This window comes from Euleptes europaea, chromosome 5 (assembly GCF_029931775.1).
Source record: "Euleptes europaea isolate rEulEur1 chromosome 5, rEulEur1.hap1, whole genome shotgun sequence".
NCBI classification, from domain to species: domain Eukaryota; kingdom Metazoa; phylum Chordata; class Lepidosauria; order Squamata; family Sphaerodactylidae; genus Euleptes; species Euleptes europaea.
In genome coordinates, this window is record NC_079316.1 from 43,171,572 (window position 1) to 43,184,829 (window position 13,258).

Here is a 13,258-nt window from a genome sequence, read left to right on the forward strand (position 1 = left end):
ACACACACACAGAATCTGCTTTCCCCCCCCACACACACACACATAGGAGAAAAGGTATAGAGGAAAACCCCAAAAATCAAACTGTGTGGATGTCTTCCAGCAGGAGCAGGGACGAGAAGTAAATCCAATCCAGTCCTATTCCAGTAAGCAGGAATTGGGATCTCTCAGAGTCAGGAGCAGCAGCACCAAAATGGAAGGAAATGAGTTCCAGACTCAGGACGGGACGGGAGGACGGGAGTTTTTATACTCCTAGCCAATTAAAAAGGGAGAATCCCTGTTCTGATTGGCCAGGAGAAGACCCAGCTTGGCCACCATTGGCCACGGGAGAATGCTGCTAGTTGCTTACTAACTGATGGTTATGCTGCTGATTCGGAGCCCCCCGAATTTGCCGAATTTATTCGGCGATCCAAACTCGCTGAATTTGGCTTGTTGTTTCCCCGCCTTTTTTTGAATTAGGTTCCATCCGAACTGAAAACCGCCGAATCGGGGAAATTTGGCTGTTTTTCAGTTTGGATGGAACCGAATCGACAGCCCTAGTGTGAAGTGCTGTCAAATCGCTTCCACTTTCAGTTTCTTCCTCTTCAGTGTCTGTAGTTGGGGTATAAAGTTGGATGATGATTATGTTGATAGGCTGATTAATATTAGGCTGATTAAGAGAGCCAGTGTGGTGTAGTGGTTAAGAGTGGTGGTTTGGAGTAGTGGAGTCTGATCTGGAGAACTGGGTTTGATTCCCCACTCCTCCACAAGTGGCGGAGGCTAATCTGGTGAACTGGATTTATTTCCCCGCTCCTACACATGAAGCCGGCTGGGTGACCTTGGCCTAGTCACACTCTCTCAGCCCCACCTACCTCAAAGGGTGTCTGTTGTGGGGCAGGGAAGGGAAGGTGATTGTAAACCGGTTTGATTTTTCTTTAAGGGGTAGAGAAAGTTGGCATATAAAACCCAACTCTTCTTCTTCATTATTTGGTCACACTTTGCATTATGGCCCCTGATTGCTTGTGCCACATCTCATCTCACTGTTAGAGCAACTCTGTTTTTTCTGTGTTTGTCATTTCCTGAGTAAAACACTTCATAATTTTCTGACTAAAAATACCCTAATTCAATCCACTGGGTTACATGGACTGCATGTTAATTATCTCCATGCATTCCATCATCTCTATTGTGAATTAGTAAAAGGATACCTGGTTGAATTTTCTGCCTGTCACCTTGTTTGATCACTTAGGTTTGTTGTAGGTTGTTTCAGGGTATCCCAAGTTAATTGATAGGTATGTTTTACAATTGTGTTGACCCATGGAATCCATGGCTGAGGTTATGGAATGGCTGTTCATTAACTGTAGGTGTCAATGAGACCTAAATATATTCACCTGACAAAATGTTGCTTTATATTTTTTTTCTAAGTTAAAATAACCTGACTGGGCTCCTTTGCCTTAAAATACCATTCTTTGTCTAAGACCATGGTACCACATAATGGTTAAATATGGCACCTCAAGAACTATGCCCACACACCTTTATAAAATATAGAGCTGCTTTTACACTATTGTTACACCATCTTCACAAGCAGAAGCCATTGTGCAAATGTTTTAGTTCTGAGGTGAAATCTCTGTATATTTGAGGGTTTTAAAAACTATGTCCTTATGATGTATCTAATTCTGAATTTGCTCCCAAAGTATGGATTTAAAAAATTCACCCACTGGCACTTGGTACAGAAATGGAAGATGTTTCTACAAACCTTGGGTGACTTCAAGACTTGCAGAAAAATCTAAAAACTAAAAAAAAGGGGGGGAGAGTGAAGTCTCCTCTCAAAACAGAGAAATCTTGCATCAAGTGGAAACATGCTGAACAAGATCTCTTGACTCTTGTGACTTCTCAGTGGCAACCAGGCTAGTGGCATCTTGAAGAGGAAAGTCCATTTTGTTGATTATTAATTCAATTAATCCATTAGCTAAATGCATTTGCAGAGGTGCCTTTTTGAGATACTGAGGGATGTTCAAGATAAGTTAAAATATAATAAGTAGTTGCTACTCGTTGTTAGAAAGAAAATCAATTTTAATAACTAGGTTGTAGTTTGCTATTATGGTAACACACCAGAAGCAAAAAAGGCATCAAAATACAAATAAGTGTGTCCTTAACATGCCAGTTAAAATTGCCCCCGCAACGAATATTAAATTATATTACCAAGCAGCTGGCCTGGTTTGGACTGTGAAAATTTGGAGCAAAGAGCAATAAAATTATAAACAGCAGATTTGGAAGAAGGTTTACATAATTACGTATGGATTAAAAAACTAGTTAAAAATACAATATAAAATGGAACCCATGTAATTACAGATGGACTATTCAGAATATGGGAATCTACCCAAAGAAGAGTTAGCCCTCCAATATCACCATTAGTGCCTCCCATAGAGGCATACTATGTTAAGAATGTGAGGATAAATAACAACTGAATTAAATTGTAGGTGGTGTAGCAACTCAGAAATGAAGACACATGAGTTTTGAAACTTTTGTGCATCTCAATCCCTTGCATATCTGTCTTGCTTTGTTTTATATATCTGTTTTGTTTTGTACATCTGTCTTGTTTGTTTTAAAAAGTTTCAAAGCTTCCCTTTGAGGAATCAGAAAAGCCTGTCTTCTCTGAACGGGAGGGGAAAGGTCTGCTTCTTTAGGGAGATGAGATGTTTATAAAAGCATGACATTTTTCTCTTCGTTTGATTACATTAGATATATTAAATGTGACCTGAGTTTTTCAGGTTTCTCAAGCTGTGAGAATTCAAAGGATTTCATATGAAATACCCAGGCTTCCCCTCCACTTATTTGTGAGTGAAGCCCTAGCAAGGGTGATTATTTGTAATAATTGCAAAGGATGGTGGTAAATGTCAAACAACTAATTACTGAGAGCTGGGATTTAAAGAGAAGTCATTTGGCATGAGCACCAGTGAGATTAAACTTGAGGTTATACCAGTGAGGTTAATACTGAACACTTATCAACCAGTTCTTGTTGAGAAAAACAAAATGATCATTGAGAATCTATGGTACCATAAAACATTACTGCTTAATACAAATCAATGCTATATCTAGAATATGAGGTTCATCTTCAGTTACTACTAGTATGATGCTAAACTATTTGTTATGGTTACTTGCTCAGTTAAGTTTAAATTTGTACAACTTGAAACCAGGCATGTCAAGAATGCTGGATCAAATTTGATCAATATTTGAACTTATTGTGATCAAACTGTTTTTTTACATGCAAGTTGAGCTCCTCTTGAGATTACTTTGAAATGCCATGTCAAGCAGCTTTGTGACTGTGCATCAGCCATTTATATAAGCTTCTCTGCATAAGTTGCTTCATATTGTTACAGGCTTTGACATATTAGAGCACATGAACATGGTATTAGTGTTGTACATATGCAGAATTATTCAATATAAAACCCAATTACACATATCAACTGCAAAAATATAGCAGAGGTTTAATTTCCTCTTAAAAGGAAGGAGAGCCTGAATATTCTTTGCCAGAGGCTTATGCTTCTATTACACTATTAAAGGTTTCGGTAAGTAACTAGCAGCACATTCTGCCTTTTTTCTATGACCTTTCCCAGCCTTTTCAATGGCTAACGAGAAACTGTTAGCCGCTCTTTCTATAATTTTTGAGTTACAGAACTTGATTCTCGCTTTTCCAATGACTTTAAATGTAGAAATGTTATCCATGCCAAGGGTATATGATGCTGACTATGCTGTAATGATGTAATGTAAACAATAATTGTATTTTATTATTTAAACATGAAAACAAGATGCTATTAATTAATGAATGGGTTCAATCTCAACGTAATTTTCTGGAGATGAGAATGATGTTAAAATTGATTATATAGAGTGATAATAAAGCTCAAAACTGATTGTTTAAAGTTTAGCAAAATAGCATAGTGGAAGAGGAAGTCCTTATTTGGCAATACAATGAGAGGCCACTGAGCATGTGCAGTAAAAATGAGAATTGCTCAATTCTCAAAGACAGCCTCTTTGAAGGTGACTGAAACAGTATAAATACAGGCAAAGAGAGGGCTAGTACTTCAGACCTCTCTCAGAGGGTCTCAGAAGATGGTGTTGGTATGTATGGCTTTACAAATATATTATTCTAGAATGTGAATTAGATACTTTGAACTAAATCAGACTTATTTGACTGTTATATTTTTAAGTGTTGGATTTTAAAACTGAATAGTGTGTAGAACTTGCTTGCTTTACTGTATACATTGTTACTGAATATTAAGACTTTGTAATACTTGCATATACACATATATATACACAATTACATTGGAGTACATCAATAAAAAGACTTTTTAAGTGAGTAAAGTAGTTGAGTCCTGCTTAGTAGGTGACTATCTGAATAAGATAACATACCACTTCTCAGGAAGGGGTCCATTCTAAGAGCATAGTCACTCAAAAGGCACTGACCCGCTTCAATATGCTTCAAGATCATTAACACACAAACACAGCCAATCAAGAGCAGCTTTTTGTCACATTGCTGGAGAAGAGTTACACAGCTGTATAGGGTATGGTGCCTTCCTTTGAAAAACAACTACCACTCCCATGAGGCAGTGAGAGAATGCACATGTACAAAAAAAAATCCTGATCTGATAATTTTCTATTAAAAATATCTGGTCATGATGGGCCAAGAAGCAAGCTCTGTGTTACCTCTTTAGTTAGTGGAACAAATCTTTAACAATAAGAATTCACAGATGCAGGAAGGGAGGAACTCCAGTTTCCAAGAGTCTGTGCAAGAATGTGCATGTGCAAATGTATCCACATTTAGGCCATTTGCTTGCCTTTAGCTTTCATGAATATTCAGTCAGGCAGCCATAAGGGACACTAACTGTGCAATCCTGAGTGTGGGGGAGGGGTTTTGCGGCAGCTGGAGGCAGTGGAGTTGCGCCGCCTCCAGAGCGGCTTGCTGTCAGTGCAGCAAGCTGGAAAAAAGGTTTTTAAAAGATATATTCTTTAAGCCCTGTGGATAGGGTTGCCAGGTCCCTCTTTGCAACCGGTGGGAGATTTTGGGGGCGGAGCTTGAAGAGGGCAGGGTTTGGGGAGGGGAGGGACTTCAATGCCATAGAGTTCAATTGCCAAAGCAGCCATTTTTCTCCAGGTGATCTGATTTCTATCGGCTGGAGATCAGTTGAATTAGCAGGAGATCTCCTGCTACTACCTGGCAGTTGGCAACCCCACCTGTGGAACATCATTTTCAGTTCCATGGGGCTGTCCCATGAATTTTGTAGGCATATCCTAAAGCCTGCAAAATGGTTCATATTAAGCCTGAAAGGGGTTAGGAAGCTGCCTAAGGCCAGCTCTGTCCATGGGCACACCCACGGAACACCCCCCTCAGGATGCCGGTGCGGAGAGCTGTGCGAGGAAAAGGCCGACAGGAGGCCGCGCAGGCATCCAGGAGACGCACTGCTGCTGCATTCCAAGGGGGCCAACATAAGTCACCCTACACTGGTATCCATGCCAGTTTGCCTGGCACAAGTGGCATGGATGCTTGCATAGGGGTCACACCGGCTCCTATGGGCATTTATCCCCCCCCCTTTAGGAATGGGCTGTCCAACTCCTTAGACTCTGTAAATTATCATGAAAACACTTGGACTATTTTTGTTTGTTTGCTTTTTGCTTTAAGAATGTGGCAAACAGCTGGCAGGTTAGGGAGGGAGAGGGAGCATCAGCCACGAGGGAAGATCCACCAGAAGTAGTATGTAGGGTTGCCATCCTCCAGGTAGGGCCTGAATTCTGGAATTACAGGAACAATTGACCTCCACACTACAGATCAGTTCCCCTGAAGGAAATGGAAGCTTTGAAGGGCAAATTCTATGAAATGACATTCCTGCTGAGCTCAGTCCCTGCCCCATTCTCCGCCCTCCCCAGATTTCTCCCCCCAAATCTGCAGGAGTTTCCTAAACCGAAGTTGGCAATCGTATGATATTTTTCATGGACAATCAGCTTTTCAGCATAATTGAACACATCCAAACTGTTCAAGCTCTAGCAAATAATCTGTGAATATTCTAAGGTGCAGATTGCAACTAGCAGGTGATCAAGCATCTTCAATGGAAACCTCAGTATAAATGCCTTTTCAGTTGTTGCAGGATGTGTGAGAATGCACTGGTTTACTAAACAAAAGCGACCATTCACTGCCAAATGAAAAGCCCACTTAATGATCCCTTGTTCATATCCCATTACAATAGCATATCAGAAACAAAAAAGCCTTTTAAAAAGGTATCTGAAAAAGTGAGCTGTGACTCATGAAAACTCATACCCTGTCAGAAATTTTGTTAGTCTTTAAGGTGCTACTGGACTCTTGCTCTTTTCTACTGCTCCAGATAGACTAACACAGCTACCCATCGTGATCCAAAAAGGCAAAGAGTACCTTTGTTCTCAGGGTCATTGAGTAAAAGTGGTTCTTATTGACTAATTTTAGACACTCCCTGACAGTCTAATGCTGTGCTTTGCTGTGCAGTGACAGACTGTAGGATCTGGTGCAAAGTCCCATCATCTGTTCAATGGAATAAATTTATCAGATTGATTGAAGACTATGACTTACCCCTGATCTATGGAGAGGCCCCTAGAAAAACAGCTTTGTTGAGTGAAGGGCTTGCTGTGGAGAATTAGATGCAGTAGAGAGGGATCCAAGAACACAGGCTACTAGAAACCTCCCACCGCATTGCATGAAGAATATGTAGTGGATCATATGCTTGTGTGCACGAACTACATGTAAGAATGCTACACTCATGTGATAGAAAAATGAACAAACTCCACAGGCAATGCATACTCATTTACATAGGTAGGCACCACAGGCATTTGATCATACACACATTGTGTGCACTATGGAAATGTGCAACCAACTGTAAGACATGCCCCCGTACTCTTTCATTGTCTAGAGCCTGCATGCTGGATCATCCTATGAATCAATCCTAAAATGATGACATCAAAGTAATTACTGTATTTCTCTTTCCTGGAAAACATAACAATCTGCTGAATATTTCTAAAACCAAACAAGCTGCTAAAAGGCAGTGTCACAATGGAAATGCACAAAAGCACAGATATTTTGATGAATGCATTGCCTTGTAAGCTGAGGTTCTTACCCATTTACCACCTAGGATATTTAATTTATTTTACTAAAATGTTTACAGTGACAAACATTTTGTAAAACACATGGTTATGTGGCTGCAGTATTCCCCCGGGAACTCTCTTGGTGGGAAAACATTTGTGTTGAGAATCGAAGTTGAGAAACACTTATCACAAAATGGGTAAAAGGCAACGAAGGAGCTTTGTAACCAGGATGCGAGTGTCCTTTTCTGGGCCTTCCATTCCCATCAAAATTGTGACAGTACATCTCTTCCCTGGCCTCATCTAACTGGAAGGATAAATGGAATTAAAATCAGTTAAAACTAAAAAGAAAAAGAAAAAAAAATGCACAACGTAAAAGTTGTATGCTGCCAACAGGTCCAGTTAATACAAGGTACAATACAACTGAAGATAAATTATTACCATCACAAATAGTCAAAAATGTAAACATACCCCTAGATTCCTTTTATTTTCTATCCAATAGTTAGTCTCAAAAAATATACAGCAAAATAGCTTATACTGAAAATACATGAAAATGTATGTGTTAAGTGTCATCAAGTCGCTTCCAAATTATGTTTATAAGAAACTGCCTTCAGTTTCCATTCTAATAAATTCTCACTGTATGGTCATTTCCCCCTCTTCTTTCTGTTACAGGTTGATAAAGTATGCGGACATCCTGAAGAAAGAGAAATGAAACCTTCACCAGACAATATAGTACAAGCAAAAGAAATATCTGAAGCACAGTCTCTCACAATGGCACACTCCTCTATTCTAACCAATAAAAGGAGGTAACCATCATGTAGACATGTTTCATTGTAACTTTGACTTAAAAGGCCTACACAGGGATTCAAAGGGGCATGCAGTTACCACATATGGAGGACAATGGGATCACATTCACTGGTTCTGCTATGTATGTTCTCTTTCAGTCAGACATCAGCAGAAAACTTAACTGAAAGGCTCTTCCATCTGATTAGAAGTAACCAGATCCAAATAGTATGGAAGATCCTATACACATTCATTTGTATTGGCTAAGTATGCAGATTTGGGCTAAGTATGCCGATGTTGCGGGGGGAGACAGCAGGTGTGATCCTGCTCCTCTCTACACATATACACTGCATAGTATACACAGCATATACATTTGCATAGCTCTATGCTATGAACATTTGAACATTTGCATAGCTCTATGCTTTCTCATTGTTCTATCAACATTGTATTGCCTAATAGTGCTGCTACCAGAGACCAAGTCATACTTCCTGATTTTCACTGAAGTGTATATATTTAAAAAGTCTGTTCAGAGTTGTATATCAAATGTTAAAAGGCACTTTTGTGCTTATTAATCGAAACAGTTTGGTTCTATTAAAGAAGAAGGTCTTCATCTACATTGCACCAATAGGAGGATGATCTAAAAGTTAAATTGTGTGAGTAACAATAACTTACTCATAGAGTATTTCACACTCCAGGCATCTCATTTAAACAGGGTGACTTCCCCTGAACATGGGATCTGTAGTCCTGGTTGCTATGGTATTGGCACGCCAAAATTGCATACCGGAGGTTCCAGTTGAAATGAGACGCCAGATAGACGTCTGTTTAGTCTGTAGAAAAGTTCGCTTCATATACTTTGGAGTCTGCTTATATATTCTGAAATTCCCCCCCCCAAAATCAATTTAGTCCAGAAGAGAGCCCATAAATGCCCATATGGTGTCTCATAATAGAGGAACTTAATCTGTAACATATTAGCGTGGAACCTCTGGAGTGTTTCTACAGATAAAAGGATTTCTACCCACAGAATGTGACTTTCTCACCTCCCCCTTCTGTTGCAGCTCAAAATGCAGTCTTTGGAAACAGGGATCCCCATGAGTGGCATCACATGGGCATTTGGGGTTCCACCAAGGAGCAGGGAGGCAAGCATATCATGCTCCATGAGCAGAGGCCCTTCAATCCACCTTTGAGTTCTCCAGAAAATCTGAAAAAAAGATTGTCCATAGGTGTATGGTGACAAGAATGTAACACATTCATTCATTCTTCCTTTTTTCATTCATTCAGGCCCATCTACAATGGTATCCATGTCAGATGGAAATGCAGACTCTAATCCGTTTATAGGGTTGCCAACCTCCGGGCGGTCCTGGAGATGTCCCAGAATTGCAACTGATCTCCAGACTGCAAAAATCAGTTCCCTTGGAGAAAATGGCTGCTTTGGAGCATCAGCTCTATGACATTATACCCTGTGGAGGCCCCTCCAATCCCCAAACTCCACCCTCCCCAGGCTCCATCCTGAAATCTCCAGGATTTTCCCAAAGTGGAGTTGGCAGCCCAGTACTCATAGCTTACTTAATAATCCAGTATGCTTGCATCCATTTACTTAAATATGATTAAATATCTTAACAAGCAGCTTGTTCTTTAATGCAAAGCCATGTGATAAGTGCAAAGGACTATTCATAAATCATTTGCAGAATTAGGGCCTACATCTTAAAGTGGTTGAATGGCTCCGTCTCCCAATAGTTCAGGTTAGTGCTGAAGTTGGTCAAGACCAGAAATATTCCAATTGAATGAATGAGGATTGTAATGCAGTGGCATAAAAAATTAGGAAAGCCTTCCTTTTCTGCCATCTTTTAGGGTTTGCTTGTTATAATAAATTCCAGATTCAAAGGTTCCTTTTTGGTTCCAATTCCTCTTTCCTTGCAGATGATACCTACTCAGAATAGTGAATTTTCTGTTTTATCACCATCTAAATTATTTCCCCCCTTCTCATATCTTTTTAACTCTATGAAACCTATCTCTGTGACTATGCTGGCATGGCTAAAACTTGCACCAAAACTGCATGATATTTTGGTTACTCTTAACTGTGCATGTTACATCTCTCCAGCAGATGGTAACTTTAGTTGCTTTGTCAAACACGATTCAGAGATGGGCAGACACTGAGAACTGTGTTTTAAGATGGGATCACAACAGCAAGAGTTGCCATTGACAGCCAGTGTGGTATAGTTGTGAGAATGTTGGATTGACTCTGGTACACCCAGGTTCAAATCACCACTCTGCTTTGAAACGTGCTCGGTGATCTTGGGCTAGTCACTGTCTCTCAACCTAACCTCCTTCACCAGGTTGTCGTGAGGATAAAATGGACAAGGGGAGAACAATGTACTTTGCCCTTAGTTTCTTGGAGGGAAGGATGAGATTAAAATGTACTAACTAAACGGTGTGTGCATAGATCTCAATCAATAAAGTCAGATTGGCTTGGCTTCCTGCCCTGAAAAACCTCCAGACTAACAAAGGCTACAGTCAACAATAGCCATGCAGATTAGCTTTGGATTTCACACATTACCAGATCATTTCAGGATACAATGCTTCCATATTAACATACCACACTCTCATTAGTACATTATCTTGATACTTACAGGACAATGCACATTACGTCTGCAGGACAGTACTCAGCTCAAACCCAACCCCTCTCTGACTCTTCCTACACACTTGACACTGAGAGACACTGTCCTTCAGTGTTACTACTCTGAAGATGCCTGCCACAGCTGCTGGCGAAACGTCAGGAAAGAAAATTCCAAGACCACGGTTACACAGCCCGGATAACCTACAAGAACCAATAAAGTCAGATGTTATTGTTGATTTCAGAAATTACAAGTATTGTACAGGCCTATTTCTTGACATTTGGCAACACAAGAGACTTGGCTACAATATTTGAGCCTCACTTTAATATATCCTGCACCTAAACACAGATTGGAAGTACATTCTGTTTAAAAGTTAGGATTTAGGTTTTAATAGGGAAAGGTAGCAGCTGAGGTAATATGACGTCAGGATTTCACTGTATTTTTTATTTCCCATGGCTCTTTTTCACCCACTTAAACAGTGTGTGGAGATCCTCTGGACAAGCATCCACTTTTCATAGGTTTTTCTATACAGACTCCTGGGAGTCATTTTCATTAAAATAAACCCATGAGTGGAAAGTTTTTGGAAAGCTCTTCCCATTCAGATGACGTCCTTTTATTTGTAGTGATTTCAGTGAAACTAAACTATTGGATATTTATTTATTGAATTCTACCGTTCCTATGCACTTAAGGGTGGCAATGCACTTTTTACAATTTCCTGAGGTGAAAAGAACTTTGCCTTGTCTCCTTGAACATGAGTAATTTTCCATCTATGACACCTATGTGCATGTTAAGTTCTCATCCACAAAACATTACTTCTACTTTATTCTCACAACTCTTCTTCCATTATGTTGCATTTGGATACAGCTGATTAGTTCCATAGATTTATTTTTAACAGTTTAAGCTTTTGTTTTATAACAGAGCATTTTTTAAAAATCAGCTAAGGCTGCAATCTTCAGCATATTTACTAGGGAGTGTGTTGAACTTGATGGGATTTACTTCTAAGTATACATGCTTCGGATTGCATGGTAAATCTTCTTTTAAAAATCTATTTTAGAGAAAAGCTCAAATCTGCAAGTAGAGGGCACAGTCCAGCAAGAATTAAGCTTTGGATGAGCTGTTCCTTTATTTTATTTTTAACTATTGATCAGAACATATTTAAATTGCATTTATTCTTTTCTGGTATAATCCTGTGCATGACCTTGATTATCTTTTCTTTCAAATAATTTATTACCTTTTTTGTTTCTCATTTCTTCATTTACCTGCATCTCTGCTTTCCCTCCTTCCCCCATTTCCTGACTGATGATTATTCTCCCTGGCCCATTCCAGTTCTCTGCCTCTGAAAGCTTCAAAGAATGACAAATCCAGAAGTTTGAAAAAAATGTCCCGGTAAGATTGAAAAAGAAGCTGACCTGCTTTGTTTGTGCATTTTAAGTGAGCTCCCAAATGTTAAAGGCTCTTCGTTTGTTTCTAGGCATACAGGGGGCTGCAGATAGCAGTTCCCTTCTATTGAATGAGAAGCATTCCACTGAAAGAAGGTTCCTTCCCCTGGAGAACTCCAGTGGAAGATTACTCACTTACTGGGAGGGAACCTCTGGATCTCCCTCTGTGTTTTGTTCAGTGATACCATGAAATGCCTTTCAAATGATCTTTTAATTCATATAGAATATTCTAAAAGTGTATCTGTTCTTAACTGAAAACATGATTAGAGGTTTTGCTGAAATATTATTTTGAAATTAGGTAACTACCATCCAAATCAATAAAAAAGGCTGCCCTTAAGCTTTTTGAAGACAATGTGAGTAACAGGAACAACAGACTTCAAATGAACGAATGAGCTGCAGGTCTAGCACAGTTTTTAGACTGTGCATTATATTAATAAAGTTGTTATGGTGTTAGATTTTGTGTCAGGTAAGAATTATATTAATAGGAAAATTATCCCATCCTAGCCTATTTGCCATGGAAGCTCTTCTCAACCAATATGCTCCCTTTACATGGAGCAAAAGCCATAACTGCATTTTTAAAACTACAGGCATGATTTCGTGTTCAGTAATACTTGTGCACAGCTCTGGACTCATGAGTGGGAGGATAGTGGCATAAGAGTACTCTAGTATGTACAAGATCAAACCAGAGAGGGAGACAATTGTTCCCCATGTTTCTTGTTTCTGCTCACATACCATTCATGTTGTTGTCTTGACAGTAAGGGCTGCATATTTAAGATGCTGGAAATATCCAGTTGTTCTCCTCCTAGATATTAGAATCTATATGAAATCAGGGAAATACTGTTCATTCCAACGGGTTGCTGTTACTCAATATTTTGTTGGTCACATAATATATGTAATGTATATAAACTCATATAATGTCACCAGGTGATTCATCGGCAGAATTGCCACTAGCTAGGTCTTTCCTTGGCTAATCAAAACACACAAAATGAACAGGTTTAGTGAGATGATAAATCCTCTCTTGGAATACTGAAGTAGAGGGGGTGGTAAATGACCAGCTATTGGCATATTTGGATTAACTGTGGAATTAACTCTCCCTGCTGATTGCGGTATGATTAAAAATATGACTTTATGATATAGTCAAAAAAGGATTTCTTGTAAATTAAGTTCAGCCAACTCAATCCTAAACACATTTATTCAGAAATAGGTCACGGGAGTTGCAATAGTTACTGATATGACTTTGAATAATGTATTATTTTTACGTGTTACATTTTGAAATGCACACGTTTTACAGCTTGGGGGTAAATTCAACTATTTTGTCACTCGAAGTCTACACTTCCAAAGTATAAGAAA

The 13,258-nt window shown here is 39.4% G+C and overlaps 1 protein-coding gene across 2 annotated transcripts in view; it reads left to right on the plus strand.

Moving 5' to 3' along the window:
- LOC130478010 (glypican-5-like) overlaps positions 1 to 13,258 on the plus strand; it is a 525,642-nt gene that overhangs the window by 184,832 nt on the left and 327,552 nt on the right. Inside the window, exons 4-5 of one of the 2 annotated variants that reach the window (XM_056850119.1) lie at positions 7,747 to 7,880; positions 11,796 to 11,855. In XM_056850119.1, the coding sequence (XP_056706097.1) occupies positions 7,747 to 7,880; positions 11,796 to 11,855 (194 nt within the window). The remainder of the gene's footprint in view (positions 1 to 7,746; positions 7,881 to 11,795; positions 11,856 to 13,258) is intronic. The other variant, XM_056850120.1, reaches the window with a different exon arrangement.